At 42.9% G+C, this 18,444-nt stretch overlaps 1 protein-coding gene and 2 pseudogenes across 1 annotated transcript; 1 reads left to right on the top strand and 2 right to left on the bottom strand.

Annotated features, from left to right (window-relative positions):
* Positions 1–1,648: 1,648 nt before the first annotated feature.
* Positions 1,649–3,106, bottom strand: LOC148028392 (uncharacterized). The gene is made up of 3 exons (XM_087689047.1): positions 2,698–3,106; positions 2,445–2,536; positions 1,649–2,243 (listed from the first exon to the last, which is right to left on the bottom strand). The coding sequence occupies exons 1-3, from the start codon at positions 3,038–3,040 to the stop codon at positions 1,932–1,934; spliced, it is 747 nt and encodes a 248-aa protein (XP_087545173.1). The 5' UTR covers positions 3,041–3,106; the 3' UTR covers positions 1,649–1,931.
* Positions 3,107–14,550: 11,444 nt separating this feature from the next.
* On the top strand, positions 14,551–15,266 carry LOC148028391 (uncharacterized; annotated as a pseudogene).
* Positions 15,267–16,085: 819 nt separating this feature from the next.
* On the bottom strand, positions 16,086–17,990 carry LOC148028390 (uncharacterized; annotated as a pseudogene).
* Between the last annotated feature and the right edge of the window lie 454 nt (positions 17,991–18,444).

Genomic DNA, 18,444 nt, shown 5'->3' with positions numbered 1-18,444 from the left:
AGGAGGCAACCCGATTGCACCCATTCCCTCGCTTTAGAGTGATTGTGGTCCTAGCTTGATGGAGGTGTAGAGGCCACCCTTGTTGGGCTTTGGTTTTCCACCATCATTTCTTTGGTGCCCCCATGTAGGAACTCTTGAAATCTTCAGTTTACAACACAGACATGTATAATACAAACCATGGATGATTGGCTCCTCGAATTTGCCAATTGGACAACTAAGGAAGAAGAGCTCCAAGTCAATGTCTCTAAGCTTGTGGAGACAAGATTGCCCGTGAGTAAGGTAATCAGAATTGAGGAGGTGGTAAGGCCCATATACCCCACACAACTTGTCTACATTGCACATCGCCCACACAAATGCAAGAATAAGAAAAATCAAGCATGCTCACATTGTTGTCAACATCCTCATACATAAAATGAATGTTGTTCCAAATAAGGAGGCAGGCACAACATTCTATGTAGAGATCCACACTGGTACCTATGCAATTACCCAAAAAGCTTAGAGGCCTTGGTTCCAAATTGGCTTGTGAAAATTTGCATCTTTATTGTTGATGCTAATGGTTGCTAGGAAAACTTTGAGTCTTGGCCCTTGATGATCATTGTAGAGTGTAGTATTTTTGTGTCTCCAGATCGCCCAAAATCCTTTGCTTCTTACCATGTTCCAAGCTTCTGTGTAGACTCCAACATGGTCATCGAGGAGTAATTGCTTCCAATCTAGACTCTTATTGGCAATGATTAACATCAATTTCTTGATTGTATCATTGCATGGGCAGTTGATGAATAAATGGGCTAGATCTTCAGCATTTCTTTTACATCTAGGGCAAATCCCATTTCCAATCCCTACTTTGAGGGCTTTCTCTCAAGTCAAGATTGCTAGATGTAGAATAAGCCATAGTAGCACAGATTTCTTTGGTTGGATTGCACGGTTCCACAATTGACCTAATTTAAAGTTCCATTGCTTCTTTGTGTAATTGGTGCCCCATTTTTGATGAGTTGTTAGCTCTACACCTTTCTTGACTAGTTGATTCCTTGCTCATTAGGGGTGGGCTTCATGTACTCTAGGGGATGCCAAATGAAATCTACCAATGTTTTCCTTCCGATCCGTTGTTGGCTTGATTGAATATATAGATGTACCTGATAGTTTGGTTTAGAAAAGCTCGGATGAAGTCCTCCTTGTAGCCAAAATACACCATTTGACTTCTGCATGAATGACCTTGCTATATCTTATAAATGCTTCTAACAAGTGGAAGGATCTCATTACATCATTTCATCATATATACCGTATTGAATAAGGTCATTTCAAAAGTGTGCATGTCCAAGGGTTTAAAGCGGTCCAAAAGCGCATAAAGTGCAAGGAAGAGCGCTTCGGTATCATTGTTGTATTCATGCATAATCTTGAAAGTTCGTGACGTTGAAAGAAATATGTTTTCTATCAAACATTTTCTTCTTTCATGGATCAACATAGGTCGTTATTGTGAGTGCATGTGCACTCTTTCACTTGCCTTTCCTACGGTACAATAGTGCCCAATTTTACTTCAAATTTTGTACTTGTATGTGTCCCCTTAGTGCATGTAATTGGCCATCATCGAATCCAAAGTTCAGACAATCAACACTAGCATGTCTATGCCCCACAAGAAAACAGAATGCTGCTGTACACAAGAACATTTTAAAGGTGCATATACTTGTAACAGGAATAGAGAGGGAGCGTGATGCCATGGTTTAGGTACAGGTGATGTGGAGATGGATGATCACATGCAGTTAGGCGTGGGTGGTCGAGGGTAAAAACCCTCTCACAAGAGGCATGACTCACTCTCATTCATATCTGAGATGTGAGACGCACTTTTATAAGAGGTAAAACTCCCCCGATGCTTATTTCTGGGTATGGAGTGAAAAGCGATGGATGGGCTAGCCTACATACAATCATATCGAAAGAAGTTATTCTGAATTAGTTGTCACCGGAGCAGCGTGCTCCTCGACGATCCCAACGTCGTAATCCTTGCCTGCCGCTTCCAATTCCTTTTGCTTTTCCTCCAAGCGAGTCTCCTCGAACACCTTGCGCCAGTCAACGGAAATGTCCGCCTGTAGCGCCTCTGTACTCAGAGCTGCCAAGCCAGCAGCATCCAAGCGAATCCTCACTGCACCGTTTAGGCCGTGGGCGTTAATCCAGTCTTGCATGTGATAGATATTTTTGCTACCATCGGTAGGCCCACTGTAGATGGGGTGCATGAGCAGCAAGTGAATGGTAACCTGTATTGAGGACGAGGAGAGAGCAGCCGAATTAGTCCAATGGGCCCATCAAAACAGACGAGAGCCAGCTATGTTCTTGTTAAAGCATCGCTGAGAACTAATTTGCAGAGACGAGGATAGATTTAATCAGCATCTCTAAACGTCTCCTCTGGAGAGAGAAACGAAAAGCAAGGGATGAAGGTTGGTGAAACGCGTACATACCTCTCGTGGGTTTGCTGGGTCGACCCTGACCCTATAGCAAACACCTCGCCGGTTCAGTGAGAGAGTATGTCTGCCGGAAGTGTGTTGTTGACCTATAATTGCATGGCGAAAACAGAGTTAGACTGTGCGTGTGTGTGTGCGCGTTAGCGCATGCGCGCCACAGAGAGAGAGAGAGAGAGAGAGACAGGAGGGGGGAGGGGAGGGACGTTTTATGGTCACAAGTGGTGTACTAGCCCTGATCGTTATACATTACCACGCCTGAGTTCGGCGCAGTCTTCGTAGTCCTCCATATAGCGGGAACCCCAAACGGAGAACACCGAAGCCCAGCTAGAACTGGCAGGCAAGCCTACGACGGCCGCCATGCGCTGTAGTGTGGCAGCGGTCATGCCAGACTTGACAACGATTCTGGAATCCGGAGTAGAGTCAGGGTTATCAGGAGCGAGGCGAAGCTGGGGTGTTGGTCTTAGCTCTGTATTAATCCTCTGCACAATTCCTTCCACAACATCCGTCAAGTTCGTCCAACTCCAGACAACGGGGTTGATCTTCACCATCCAGACGTCGGGGGTGGTGTTGTAGAGTGACAGGTAGGAACCCATGATGTGTTAATTCCCTCTGCTAGTACTCAGGCACGTCCAGAATTCAGCAGGTAGCTGACTTTATGCAGCGAATGCTCATGACTTTAAAGGCTATGCAAGACTCTGCATGCACGCCGCGTGGCAGCTCCTTTAGCAACTCGTGACTGAATGCAGCTGAACATCCGTACGGTGCGCAGCGTACCCTGAATTCAGCATGTGCTTCGGACACATTTGTCTTTCTTTGACCGCTAAGCTTGGCAGGCATCATCATCACTTCAATCATGCCAATTCTGTAGCTACTTACATGATTCATCTTTAGCCAATTCTTTAGCCACTTACATGATTCATCCTCTAGTCCATGCAAGTTGTTTGAGAAGACGTCTTTGTGTTTATGATGAGATACTAGAATGTGGAATCTTGGTAGAGTATGACATGCTTTATAGCCAAGATGGCCTTGCTCCCCTTAGTCTCGCACATCTTAATCTTATTGTCCTTGCCATCGAGAACACTCTCAAGATGTAACGTTCGCAAAAAAACATAATTCTTTTTTAAAAAAAGGGGGATAATATAAATTTTTTTATTCCCCTCCCCAGCCGACTAATGTGCTGGAAGGGGAGGGGAATAGCATGAAGTGGAAGCTCCTCGCTGGGAGCTCGCGGGAGTAGGAGGCCATGCCTCTCGCCACGTCGGGAGGGAGGATCCTCCCCCCTTCCCCTATTTAAACTGAGGGGGCTGTGGCCATAAAGAGAGAAAGGGGAGGCTAAGGGTATAGTGCAGAGGGTCGCCATTGAACAAGAGGGGGAGGGAATCCTGCGACTGCTGTAGTCCGAGAGGAAAGGGGTGCCGTCACCTAGTGCGCCGAGCTAGAGGGAGAGGTTGGACGTGGAGAGGGAGGAGCCGCCTCCACCAAAGCCAGTACCGCCGCCTGCAGCCGTCGTCTTCGTTCGCCACACAGAAGTGCCACCAGGCCGTCACCGACACGGCGTTCAATCTCCCTCTTGGCCACATATGAAGCTTAGAAGCTTCTCTTTCTAAGGGGGCTAGATAAGCCCCCTTTCACCCCCGAGTTTTTAAAATCCTCCTAAGCCCCTTTCACCCCCTTGTGTTCCCTTCACCCCCTTGTATTGCCTTTCATCTTTCCCCCTTGGGTCTCAAAACCCCTAAGCCCTTTTCACCCCCCATGTCCTAAAATCCCTCTAGGACCCCCCTTCCTATACCTTTTACTCCCGTGTCCAAAAATCTCCCAAGGCCCTCTTCTTATGCCTTTTGGAACCACACACACACACACACCCCCCTTCCCCCCCCCCCCCTCTGTGTGTAAACCCCTATAGGGCCTTTTCCTTGGGCTTTGTAAGCCTTTCCCTCCCAAAAGAACTAAGACCTTAAAGGTCTTATTACCCCCTCCTCGTGGTTAAACCCTTAACTGTTCCTTGCCCTTTCCAAAATACCCTTGGGACTTGGTTTTTTCCCTACTCGAAAAAGAGAAGAAGAGTATTGACGTACAAGGGAGCGACGGTGGAATTCCGAAAAAGGAGTGTAAAGTTGCTTCCACATTCGAAGGACTACAATTGCGATACCTCCTAAGAAAGTCCAAGGAGTAGCTGCGGGAGGGTCATCTCCCGGTATCCATGTGGATATCTCACCCCAAACCCAGGTTTTTCCTTCTTAATTTTATATCGTCGTAATTCAATCAGGCAAAATAAATAAAGCATAAATGTATTTTTTTTTCAAATAGCTTTATGTATGGAAAATGCAAATCATGAAAGGATTCTTACGATGCATAAACTCTAGGAAATTATCGTTGCTAATTGCATAACTTAGCAAGGAAAAGGTTGCTTATTTAGCATGAGTTTGTTCGCAAAGAAAAGGGAAGATTAGTTGGATTTAACCTAACCTCAAATCGATAAAGTATAGGATCGAAAAGTCAATTGACACGTAGATAACAAATCATACGGAAGTAATCTCGAAATTACCTTCTAGAGTTAACCAAATTAAACTTAAAAATACCTATGCTGCGAAATATTCGTTGGGAATGAGTTAAAATTCCAAGAAACGTCTATACCTTAAATACTTGTCCACATTCCCTGAATGTAGGTTCAGTAAATTGTAATCGAAAAAGAAACTAGGGTTTGTCCCTGAGATTCTTACAAGAATGAAGCTAGGAAACCCTAGGTCTAACAACTTCAACTTAAAGAAATTGAAACGGATTGTTTCATGACTCCATTATCGCATAGTACGATGCGGGACTTGCGCAGCAAAAAGTACGGAGTCATATGGTCTTGTGATTGAATCACAAGAAGAAAGGCCAAATTCTCGCAACAAGGATGGCGGATCCTTACGCAAGTTATCTTGCAAGAGGATGTATACTTTGATATCCTTCTGAGTAAGGAAGGTTAAAAACCAGAAAACTGAAGTATCCAATGAACTTTAGGGTTTGACCAAGTTGGGTTAATAGGGTACGCTCTAACCTAGAATATAAGGGATCTTGCCAAGTTGCAAGACACCTCGGATCGAGTGCTGAATGCATTCGAAAGGAAGGATTCCTTCCTTAGCAGTTTACCAACAACAAAATCGATCAATGGAAATGTTTGTGCTTGCTAGAGATTTTAGAGCACTGTTTGACTTGCTTGACCAATGAATTACAAAATAAATAAATATCTATACTTCAGGTTGAAGGCCTAAAGAGAGAGGCAGCTTCAGTTACCCTCGACTGCCTGCCTGACCCTAACCAAGGGGGTTGTTGACCACGGCGGGAACGTGGACCGAACCCGCCGCGAGAGGTCTCTCTGTTGAGCGCTACTTGGAGCAGGAGGACGCCTGGGTGCCAGGGGAGGCTCTAACCGTAAATCCCTCGCCTTCCGGGTCTTGCAGAAGAGGCTAACGTGACTCGGGATTGGATCTCGAGACCCGCATACTAGTTTTCAGGCGGAATCTTGGAATAGTGATCCCTGTGGATTGCTGGATAGCCTTCGGGCAGATTGTGGATAAGCCTACGGGCAAAACTCTTGTATTTCAAAGTTAAATATGATGACCTGTTAATAAAGAACTTGTCTGATATTGTTTTTCTATGTCAAGTGATAAGATTACATGAAAGAACCAATGCTTAACGGGTTAATTAAAGAAGCTGGTTGTTACATGTCCAACTATTGTGTTAGTTAATTACATAACTAAAACGACCTGAGGAAAGTGCAGAGGATGGGCCATGGGTCCATCCTACGGTGGGGTGGTCCCGATTGGCCGAGAACTTTTCTCAAATCACGAGTAACAGCGAAATGATCGTCAAAGGACACGAACAACAAAATCGTTAACCTAGAGTATGTCTTAACCCGATTTACGCTGTTTTAGGGGAACGGAATGGGACTATGCCTTATGGCAGAGAGGTTGAGCTTTGCATCCCTCTCGTTTCCCATTCTCCTTGAACCAAGCGCAGCGTGAATCCACTTCGAACCTGGCGTTTCTGCGTAAATTAGTTCGCTTGGGTCCCACGCTAGTTGCTGTTAGGAAATGACCAATCAGGAAAACCCTAATTCAGGTCATGTTATATTATATTTCACTATCTACCCTCACACACATGACCACCACATATAGACCTAGAATAACACCGTGTTTTACACAGAATTGGCATTTTAGTGGGTTTAATGAAATCCTATATAATCTACAACGTTCAAAAACCAATCGTAGATATTTCAAGTGCTCCAGCCATCTCGACTAAATGCGTAGGTCGTCTAGATATATTTCTAGCCAAATACGCAATGTAAGCATTTTTCAGCTCCCATAGGCATGTGTACTCTTGTTTATCTTCTTGTATATTGTCATGTTGATCTTATGCCTTGATGAATTGTGATGGCAGTTTCCATCCATGTCTCGTTACGTGGCATTAGGGGGCTTTTGAACATAGAAAGGGCCCTTTGATTAGTAGCATGATTAGTGGACGACCAATAGGAAGAGGGGAGTGTGCTTTTTTTTGTCTCCAAGAAACCATGGTATTGAGGAGGTTGGAGTGGTTTTGATTTTAAAAAACCATGAGGAGAGAGGAGTACAAAATGAAAAGTCAAACTTGCATTTAGGATGGGGAGGAATAAAGTCGTGCAAAAGAAGGCTCAAAAGGGATAGAGGCCAACAAAAGGAGGCACAAGAGACGAGGAGCTGTGCGGATTAAAAGGAGCTGCCACGCCACCTCCAAACGTCCAAAAGCATTCACTTAAATGGCTGCTCTGGCAGGAATTGAACACGCAACCTCTTGGTCCCCACGTTTTGGCCTTACCACTAGACCTGAATTAAGCATGTGCTTCGGACATATTTGTCTTTCTTTCACCACTAAATAAATAATAACAAAAGGCTTGGCAGGCATCATCATCATTCAGGGTACGGCGCACAGCGTACCCTGACTTCAGCAAAAGTACAAGTAGTACGCACGTGCCAAAACACTTGGCAGTGACCACTGACACCCAACGGAAAAGCTTCGGGAATCGGACATATTTGTCTTTCTTTGACCGCTAAGCTTGGCCGGCATCATCATCACTTCAATCATGCCAATTCCGTAGCTACTTACATGATTCATATTTAGCCAATTCTTTAGCCACTTACATGATTCATCCTCTAGTCCATGTAAGTTGTTTGAGAAGATGTCTTTGTGTTTATGATGAGATACTAGAATGTGGAATCTTGGTAGAGTATTACATGCTTTATAGCCAAGATGGCCTTGCTCCCCTTAGTCTCGCACATCTTAATCTTATTGTCCTTGCCATCAAGAACACTCTCAAGATGCAACGTTCGCAAAAAAACATATATACATATTTTAAAAGGGGGATAATATACAAATTTTTATTCCCCTCCCCAGCCGACTGATGTGCTGGAAGGGGAGGCGAATAGCATGAAGTGGAAGCTCCTCGTTGGGAGCTTGCGGGAGTAGGAGGCCATGCCTCTCGCCACGTCGGGAGGGAGGATCCTCCTCCCTTCCCCTATTTAAACTGAGGGGGCTGTGGCCATAAAGAGAGAAAGGGGAGGCTAAGGGTATAGTGCAGAGGGTTTCCATTGAACAAGAGGGGGAGGGAATCCTGCGACGACTGCTGTGGGCCGAGAGGAAAGGGGTGCCGTCACCCAGTGCGCCGAGCTAGAGGGAGAGGTTGGACGTGGAGAGGGAGGAGCCACCTCCACCAAAGCCAGTACCGCCGCCTATAACCGTCATCTTCGTTTGCCACACAGAAGCGCCACCAGGCCGTCACCGACACGGTGTTCAATCTCCCTCCTGGCCACGTATGAAGCTTAAAAGGGAAGCTTCTAAGGGGGCTAGATAAGCCCCCTTTCACCCTTTCACCCCCGGGTTTTTTAAATCCTCCTAAGCCCCTTTCACCCCCTTGTGTTCCCTTCACCCCCTTGTGTTGCCTTTCATCTTTTCCCCCTGGGTTTTGAAACCCCTAAGCCCTTTTCACCCCCTGTGACCACACACCCCCCCCGTGTCCTAAAATCCCTCTAGGACCCCCCGTCCTATACCTTTCACTCCGGTGTCCAAAAATCTCCCAAGGCCCTCTTCTTATGCCTTTTGGAACCACACACCCCCCCCCCCCACCCCCGCCGTGTTTTAAGCCCCCTCATCCCATGGGTGTTGGAACCCCATAATTTAAACCTTTTTTCCCCCCGTATTTAACCCTTAAGCCCCTTTCTTTTGGGCTTGTTACTCCCCCCTCGGTGTGTAGACCCCTATAGGGCCTTTTCCTTGGGCTTTGTAAGCCTTTCCCTCCCAAAAGAACTAAGACCTTAAAGGTCTTATTACCCCCTCCTCGTGGTTAAACCCTTAACTGTTCCTTGTCCTTTCCAAAATACCCTTGGGACTTGGTTTTTTCCCTACTCGAAAAAGAGAAGAAGAGTATTGACGTGCAAGGGAGCGACGGTGGAATTCCGAAAAAGGAGTGTAAAGTTACTTCTACGTTCGAAGGACTACAATTGTGATGCCTCCTAAGAAAGTCCAAGGAGTAGCTGCGGGAGGGTCATCTCCCGGTATCCATGTGGATATCTCACTCCAAACCCAGGTTTTTCCTTCTTAATTTTATATCGTCGTAATTCAATCATGCAAAATAAATAAAGCATAAACGTTTTTTTTTTTCAAATAGCTTTATGAATGGAAAATGCAAATCATGAAAGGATTCTTACGATACATAAACTCTAGGAAATTATCGTTGCTAACTGCATAACTTAGCAAGGAAAAGGTTGCTTATTTAGCATGAGTTTGTTCGCAAAGAAAAGGGAAGATTAGTTGGGTTTAACCTAGCCTCAAATCGATAAAGTATAGGATCGAAAAGTCAATTGACACGTAGATAACAAATCATACGGAAGTAATCTCGAAATTACCTTCTAGAGTTAACCAAATTAAACTTAAAAATACCTATGCTGCGAAACATTAGTTGGGAATGAGTTAAAATTCCAAGAAACGTCTATACCTTAAATACTTGTCCACATTCCCTGAATGTAGGTTCAGTAAATTGTAATCGAAAAAGGAACTAGGGTTTGTTCATGAGATTCTTACAAGAATGAAGCTAGGAAACCCTAGGTCTAACAACTTCAGCTTAAAGAAACTGAAACTGATTGTTTCGTCTCCATTATCGCATAGTACGATGCGGGACTTGCGCAGCAAGTACAGAGTCATATGGTCTTGTGATTGAATCACAAGAAGAAAGGCCAAATTCTCGCAACAAGGATGGCGGATCCTTATGCAAATTATCTTGCAAGAGAATGTATACTTTGATATCCTTCTGAGTAAGGAAGGTTAAAAACCAGAAACTGAAGTATCCAATGAGCTTTAGGGTTTGACCAAGTTGGGTTAATAGGGTACGCCCTAACCCAGAATATAAGGGAGCTTGCCAAGTTGCAAGACACCCCGGATCGAGTGCTGGATGCATTCGAAAGGAAGGATTCCTTCCTTAGCAGTTTGCCAACAACAAAATCGATCAATGGAAATGTTTTGTGCTTGCTAGAGATTTTAGAGTACTGTTTGACTTGTTTGACCAATGAATTACAAAATAAATAAATATCTATACTTCAGGTTAAAGGCCTGAAGAGAGAGGCAGCTTCAGTTACCCCGACTGCCTGCCTGACCCTAACCAAGCGGGTTGTTGACCATGCTGGGAACGTGGACCGAACCCGCCGCGAGAGGTCTCTCCGTTGAGCGCTACTTGGAGCAGGAGGATGCTTGGGTGCCAGGGGGCTCTGGCCGTAAATCCCTCGCCTTCCGGGTCCTGCACAAGAGGCTAACGTGACTCGGGATTGGATCTCGAGACCCGCATACTAGTTTTCAGGCGGAATCTTGGAATAGTGATCCCTGTGGATTGCTGGATAGCCTTCGGGCGGATTGTGGATAAGCCTACGGGCAGAACTCTTGTATTTCAAAGTTAAATATGATGACCTGTTAATAAAGAACTTGTCTGATATTGTTTTTCTATGTCAAGTGATAAGATTACATGAAAGAACCAGTGCTTAACGGGTTAATTAAAGAAGCTGGTTGTTACATGTCCAACTATTGTGTTAGTTAATTACATAACTAAAACGACCTGAGGAAAGTGCGGAGGATGGGCCATGGGTCCGTCCTACGGCGAGGTGATCCCAGTTGGGCGTGAACTTTTCTCAAGTCATGAGTAACAACGGAATGATCGTCAAAGGACAAAGAACAACAAAAGCGTTGATCTAGAGTATGTCTTAACCCGATTTACGCTGTTTTAGGGGAACGGAATGGGAACATGCCTTATGGCAGAGAGGTTGAGCTTTGCATCCCTCTCATTTCCCATTCTCCTTGAACCAAGTGCAGCGTGAATCCGCTTCGGACCTGGCGTTTCTGCGTAAAGTAGTTCGCTTGGGTCCCACGCTAGTTGCTATTAGGAAATGACCAATCAGGAAAACCCTAATTCAGGTCGATCCTAAGTGGGAAGGGCCGGAATACTTTCGCTACGTGGCAGACGCGAAAAGCCCTAGATCGCAGATCCCATAACATTCCATGGGAGTACCGGGTGAAGCTTTCTAGACATCCTTTCCGAAGGACTGCTAAGACGTGTCCTGGATGATATTAGTGGACACGTTACACAAGATATGAATTGAAACTTCAATTTACTAGGGAAAGTTTTAAAAGGGCTAGTGTTAGGGCAAAGAGCTATGCCATTGAGCCATGATTTTTCACAACCTCTAAAACCATCATAAACAAGTGCTGCACACTATCCTCTAATAATACTTTATGAATTATAAGAGCATTATAGATAATATTTTAGGCCACTTTTCACAATCATGTTATATTATATTTCACTAGCTACCCTCATACACATGACCACCACATATAGACCTAGAATAACACTATGTTTTACACAGAATTGGCATTTTAGTGGGTTTAATGAAATCCTATATAATCTACAATGTTCAAAAACCAATCGTAGATATTTCAAGTGTTCCAGCCATCTCGACTAAATGCATAGGTCGTCTAGATATATTTCTAGCCAAATACGCAATGTAAGCATTTTTCAGCTCCCATAGGCATGCGTACACTTGTTTATCTTCTTGTATATTGTCGTGTTGATCTTATGCCTTGATGAATTGTGATGGCAGTTTCCATCCGTGTCTCGTTACGTGGCATTAGGGGGCTTTTGAACATAGAAAGGGCCCTTTGATTAGTAGCATGATTAGTGGACGACCAATAGGAAGAGGGGAGTGTGCTCTTTTTGTCTCCAAGAAACCATGGTATTGAGGAGGTTGGAGTGGTTTTGATTTTAAAAAACCATGAGGAGAGAGGAGTTCAAAATGAAAAGTGGAACTTGCATTTAGGATGGGGAGGAATAAAGTCGTGCAAAAGAAGGCTCAAAAGGGATAGAGGCCAACAAAAGGAGGCACAAGAGACGAGGAGCTGTGCGGATTAAAAGGAGCTGCCACGCCACCTCCAAACGTCCAAAAGCATTCACTTAAATAGCTGCTCTGGCAGGAATTGAACACGCAACCTCTTGGTCCCCACGTTTTGGCCTTACAACTGGACCTGAATTCAGCATGTGCTTCGGACATATTTGTCTTTCTTCCACCACTAAATAAATAATAACAAAAGGCTTGGCAGGCATCATCATCATTCAGCCTTCAGGGTATGGCGCACAGCGTACCCTGACTTCAGCAAAAGTACAAGTAGTACGCACGTGCCAAAACACTTGACAGTGACCACTGACACCCAACGGAAAAGCTTCGGACATATTTGTCTTTCTTTGACCGCTAAGCTTGGCCGGCATCATCATCACTTCAATCATGCCAATTCTGTAGCTACTTACATGATTCATCTTTAGCCACTTACATGATTCATCCTCTAGTCCATGTAAGTTGTTTGAGAAGATGTCTTTGTGTTTATGATGAGATACTAGAATGTGGAATCTTGGTAGAGTATGACATGCTTAGTCTCACACATCCTAATCTTATTTTCCTTGCCGTCAAGAACACTCTCAAGCTATGAATTGAAACTTCAATTTACTAGGGAAAGTTTTAAAAGGGCTAGTGTTAGGGCAAAGAGCTATGCCAAGTGCTGCACACTATCCTCTAATAATACTTTATGAATTATAAGAGCATTATAGATAATATTTTAGGCCACTTTTCACAATCACGTTATATTATGTTTCACTATCTACCCTCACATACATGACCACCACATATAGAGGACCACATTCCACCCCTTTGATTGTGTAGATAACTTCACTTTCCCACAACAGAGTTACAGATAGAAAGTTATGGTCAAAATACTAAACCTGAACCTTTCAGGTTTGGCAATATGTGACACTTATACCCTTGCCCACCCACTCCTAATTGCATGTGATCATCCATCTCCACATCACCTGTCTATTCCTCTTACAAGTGTATGCATCCTTCAAATGTTCTTGTGTACAGCAGCATTCGGTTTTGTTGTGGGGCATAGACATGCTAGTGTTGATTGTCGAAACTTTGGACTCGATGGTGGCCAATTACATGCACTAAGGGGACACATACACATTCAAAATTTGAAGAAAAATCGGGTACTATCGTACCGTAGGAAAGGCAAGTGAAAGAGTGCACATGCACACAATAATGACCTACATTGATCAATGAAAGAAGAAAATGTTTGATAGAAAACGTATTTCCTTCAACCTAAAGAACATTCAAGATTATGCATGAAGACAACAATGATACCGAAGCGCTCTTCCTTGCACTTTATGCACTTTTGGACTGCTTTAAACCCTTGGACATGCACACTTTTGTTGTTCCGAGTCACTTGTCCATCTAGGGACATGCATACTTTTGTTGTTCCGAGTCACTTGTCCATCCAAGGACATGCACATTTTTTAAAGAACCTTATTAAATAAGGTATATATGATGAAATGACATAAGGAGATCCTTCCACTTGTCATAAGCATTTATAAGATATAGCAAGGTCATTCATGCAAATGCACATAAGTTTAGAAAGATATACTAAATCATGGCATGGGTATTTACACGAAAGCTAGTGCAGCAAAGGATTTTTGGATACTTGTGCAGGTATATGCACAAAAAGCTAACCGTGACTATAATCCTGCAAACTCTTCACCCCAAAGTCCATGGCAAGTGTGTTAACCAATCCACCTCATCCCTTGGTGCATTTAAGCCATAACACCTCCTAGTTCACAAGAGATAAGTCATATTCTGAAAAACATTAAATAGACTTTGTACAAAGGAGAATAAAAAGATCGCAATAAGGATGATGTCAACACTTTTTTTGCAAAACTTTAGTGATTTACATGCCTTACCGTATACCGAGATTCAGTGAGAGCTATTAAGGCTAGTCCCTCCTTCATTAGGAAAATTCTGGACTCAAAAGAGGACTGTTTCAATAATAATAAAATAATAGACAAATAGATTGAGTGACATGAAATCTTGGCAACGATATTCACCGCTGGTGGGACCTCTGTACAAACCCACCTAAAATGTGGAGAAACTCTTATCTTCATGAAATAATGAAGAAAAAAAACCACTTTGTCTTAAAATATTTTAACCATATTTTTGTCAGCACCTAACACAATAAAAGAATGTTTTCCACATTCCTGTGTTAAGATGTGGAGCATTAAAAAATTCCTTCCACCGCCCCTAGAACTAATAATTTTGAATGCTTGGAATAGATAGATACCCAATCTCCTGGTTATTCCCTCAACTTGTTTCCAATTTTGAAACTCGAAACATCTTTGGCGCCCAAAAGAACACACCGTTCCTTATTTCTTGTTCCCTCCTTGATCCGCAAAAGTGGTTAGCTTAGTCATCCACTTTCTGCTACTTCTTCTTTCTCATACGTCTGCTAATCTCTCATGGCTACCAAAAGTGGATTGAAACGAGCAAGGAGCAGTATCTCATCTGTTGTGTTGTATAACATAAAAGACGACAATGAAGAATGGATTCCCCAAGTATACAGGAAGTACTCTTGGGTCACTATGCAGCCAGGAAACCGTGGCCAATACCAAGTGAAGGGAAAGGCATCTGAAGACTTGGCCAAACATTAGAAAGGAAGGATCCTTGACTTCAAGATGGCACTAGGAAGGAAAATTGTCAAAGAAGTGTTGATCTAGCATGTATTCATGCAAAAAGAGATCAACGTGGGACCATTGGAAGGACTTCCAAGACACAGACCACATTGTAAGTGCTTGTGTTTTGCATTCCAATGTTGCAAATATGGTGAATGATATACATTTTTCTATCTTGCACAAATTTGTACCCATCCAATCTCTAGGAGTGGGAGCCTACACAATGCTTGACGGGATTCTTGAATGTTGTACATGGTGAGGTGGGGGAACTTTAATATGAAGGCTGTGCACCAAGTGATCTCGCAAGAAGTAGAACATATTTCTATGACTCATTTTATACCTTGCCCACTCAATCGAGTCGGCATGGAAAGTTGGAACATATTCCTTTGCCTCCACTTAATAGTCCTGAGTGGCCATTGCTTGATACAGAAGTGATAGAGTCCTACAGGACCAAAATGTATAATGATATTAAATGTGCTATGAAGCCTAGCATTGGAGCAAGAAATGTTCACTTAAGTTTGTTTGTTCCAATTGCATGCTTTGTTGATTTATTTTCTGGTTGTAAACAATTGAGAAAAACTAGAGCAACTTTTATGTGCAAAGATATAGATGAAGCCTGGCTTGATCATTTGTTTGGCGAAGGTTGGAGAGTGAAATCATCAAAGGGAGACGATTTGATCGAATGTCGATTGAACACCTTCGACATTGCATTTCGGTGAGCTTTATAACATTCAAATGTCTTTTTGTGAAACAATTACAAAGCTTATTTGATTATACTCAGGATATTATCCTAATGATATTTTGGAATCAGCTGCTATATTGCCACGCAACATCTATGCATGTCATTTACTTATAGAAGGTGGCGATAGATCAACAACAACTGGGAAAGCATGGACTAAGATACAAGAGATGGCAGCCACTCTTGCTTGATAGATATAGTTTTGATTCGACAGGGTCACCCATCATTGACATTGGAAGTGGAAGAGAATTGGACTCTTGAATATGTTAGGAAGGAATTAGAAGTAGCTATTCAAAATCCTACATATCAATTTTGCTTCAAGCTAGATGGTCGGAAGGTTAGTAGAAGAAGAGAGCATCAAATCATTTGTAAAGATGTTGCAGCCTCACATGAATTGGAGGCACTTGAAGATATATGAAGTGACCATGTATATGTAAATGGTGACAATGAATTTTCCATATGCAATATACTTATCTATTCAGAACATTGCTTTTGTAGTGCTTTATTGTTTGAAACAATGTATTGAAGGTAAAAATATACACAATTGAATTTTATATATACAAAAAAGGCCTAAAGTAAGAAAGCAAGAAGTGAAGGAACACAGTAGCAAATTTGATCCTCTGATTTTGAAATCAAAAGTGCATTTACAATTGATATTCTCTCTCCAATAACACTAATTATGTGTTAAAAAATATAAATGTACATGAGTTGTTGCATATTTACAAATAACATGTTACAGAACAGTACATTTGTTGGAAGAAGCAATCCAACAACACATCGAAAAGGAAAAAACTATATATCACTGGAACCCATAGGCCTGGGCTTCAGGATGGAGCCATGGCTCTTCTCCCAAGTATAGAGCCCATTTAAGAGGCTCAGGGGGCCTATCCCCCCTCATGGATTGGGCGGGATGAAGTCCACTGGGCCGTCTGGAGGCATTGCTTCTGCAACCTCAATCATCTTTCGAATCGTTTCCTCGAACGTTTGGACATCCAGGTCCACGTAACGAGACATGGATGGAAACTACCATCACAATTCATCAAGGCATAAGATCAACTTGACAATATACAAGAAGATAAACAAGAGCACGCATGCCTATGGGAGCTGAAAAATGCTTACATCCTCTCAAGGGAGCTGAAAAATGCTCCGTAGCAGCAATAACACATTGAGAGCAACCCTCCACCCACAGCTATGACCATCATCTTGTTTGGACACACTAACCCTTCAAATGGTCATTCGCTCCAAGGTGTTAGTGTCCATGCTTAGGCTCTCATAAGCGGCCATTAGTTTCTGGATGCTACTACAAACAAATGCAAACAAAGACCAGTCAATATCCTGATCAATCCAGACCTCTAATTTAAACAATAATATGTGGCGTAATGATTTTAACTCACAACAAAACATTGCCATGGACACCAGATGTCGAATTTGCAAGGTATACAACATTGTCTTGCACATCGACTAGAATAAGACTCCAATGGGAACTACATCACATCCAAAATGATTTCTATTAGATTCAAGCCACGCATTGTGGTGAATCGATTCACTATGAAGCGAGAGCACGTGCCAAAGGAAGCACTATACAACTCGTGTGTGGTAATTCGTATAAACATCATGCAAGAGAGACAAACAAACTCCCCTTTCATGATATGCCAAAAAAATTACTCGAGCATTGTCCAGCTGGACTTTCCAAAACCAGTTTAGCACATCAAGGTAGGGAACTTACTCCACTACCAAAAGTGTTGACACTAGCAAATCAATTTGGAACACCCGATACTGTACATCCTCGGGCAATTGCGACATAACAAAACTTCACAAGAAAACATATAAAGAGTTAGGCATTAACTTTGAAGAGCCAAGAATGAAAAATTGTGGGAGGATAGAGAAAAGAGTATACCTTAAAACACATCTGAGCACTTTGTTGTTGACTTCAGTTCTAGGATCAAACAAAATGTTTATCTCCTCGGCATGAATCAGGAAATAAAATCTTCGCCCTCTAATATGATACGGTACATAGAACTCCAGCAATAAAATTTGAAGCGCCTCCCGATTCATAGCGTGGAGTGCGCAAACATTTTCTCTTTTTGTTTGCAATGCAAGGATTGACACATTATGTTCCCTTTGAGCGCTTGCCCGAAAATTTGCCTGGGTCTCATGCTGATGCTTTGGAACACCCTCCGTTACCTCTTCAATTCTGACTTTTTGAACTGGACGGACATCCAAAATTTGCACAATTCGTGCATCCGTAATTGTAATTGGCCTAAGTAACTTATCGTATCTAAAGCGAAGGGCTGCTAGGCTGAAAAAGTATTTTTGTTCATCACTATGACCCTGTGTGCATGGGCCGCAAGAACATAACTATCCAAAAAGAATTTGATCATCCAATCCTCTACAGCCTCCTGCAAGCAAAACAGGGCTGATGCCTTCCACCTAAACAAAATTCCATTTCGCTCGGAAATCCTTCTGACAAGCCTTTGGAATGATAATCTTGGAATAGCAAAAGTTGGCTACTTCATAAATCGTTTCATTCTCACAACATTGATGAATGCTCTACGAAAAACCTTTGTCTAGGCTGCAGTTTGGACAATCGGGAAGGACAGCTTGATTTCCTTGATCTTGAGGCATTCAGAGTGACCATCCTCTTCCCACTAGATGAGGGACCTGCATTGTCCTTGGGTCTAGCTATATGCCTTACACGAGCCATTTGGAAATGCAAGCAGGTGCAGAAAACTTAGCAATTCAGTAGAACACCATTAACAATTCACCATAACGCGAGAGAGGGTGGCCAAGAAAGCAATATGCAGTTCCTCGCATTATGTTGAATCCATTCACCATAACACGAGATGAAGGGCCACTAAAAGCGCAATCATCCTCCTTGCATTATGGTGAATCAATTGACACCAATGCGAGGTGGAATATCGTGAATCCTTTGACCTTTGATCTTGCATTATATTGAATTGATTCACCATAATGCGGGACCAAGGGGTAGTCAAATTAAAACAATCCTCCTCGCATTATAGTGAATCGATTTACAACAACGGGAGGAGGAGTATCATGAATCTCTCACCATTTCATCTTGCATTTTGGTGTTTCGATTCACCATAACACATGGAGCCGTATTGAGTTTCCAATGGACCGCCATCTACTTTAAGGTGAAT

Source organism: Lygodium microphyllum, chromosome 12, assembly GCF_053477565.2.
Source record: "Lygodium microphyllum isolate KBCC chromosome 12, Lygodium_microphyllum_v1.1.10, whole genome shotgun sequence".
Classification (NCBI taxonomy): domain Eukaryota; kingdom Viridiplantae; phylum Streptophyta; class Polypodiopsida; order Schizaeales; family Lygodiaceae; genus Lygodium; species Lygodium microphyllum.
The sequence above is the reverse complement of the archived record's forward strand: the minus strand, read 5'-3'. Positions and strand labels throughout refer to the sequence as shown.

Coding starts and splice junctions, on each gene's coding strand:
- LOC148028392 (XM_087689047.1), bottom strand. CDS start 3,040: ATGGGTTCCTACCTGTCACTCTACAACACCACCCCCGACGTCTGGATG. Junction 2,537..2,697: donor CTGCGCCGAACTCAGGCGTG/GTAATGTATAAC, acceptor ATGCAATTATAG/GTCAACAACACACTTCCGGC. Junction 2,244..2,444: donor ACCCAGCAAACCCACGAGAG/GTATGTACGCGT, acceptor TCCTCAATACAG/GTTACCATTCACTTGCTGCT.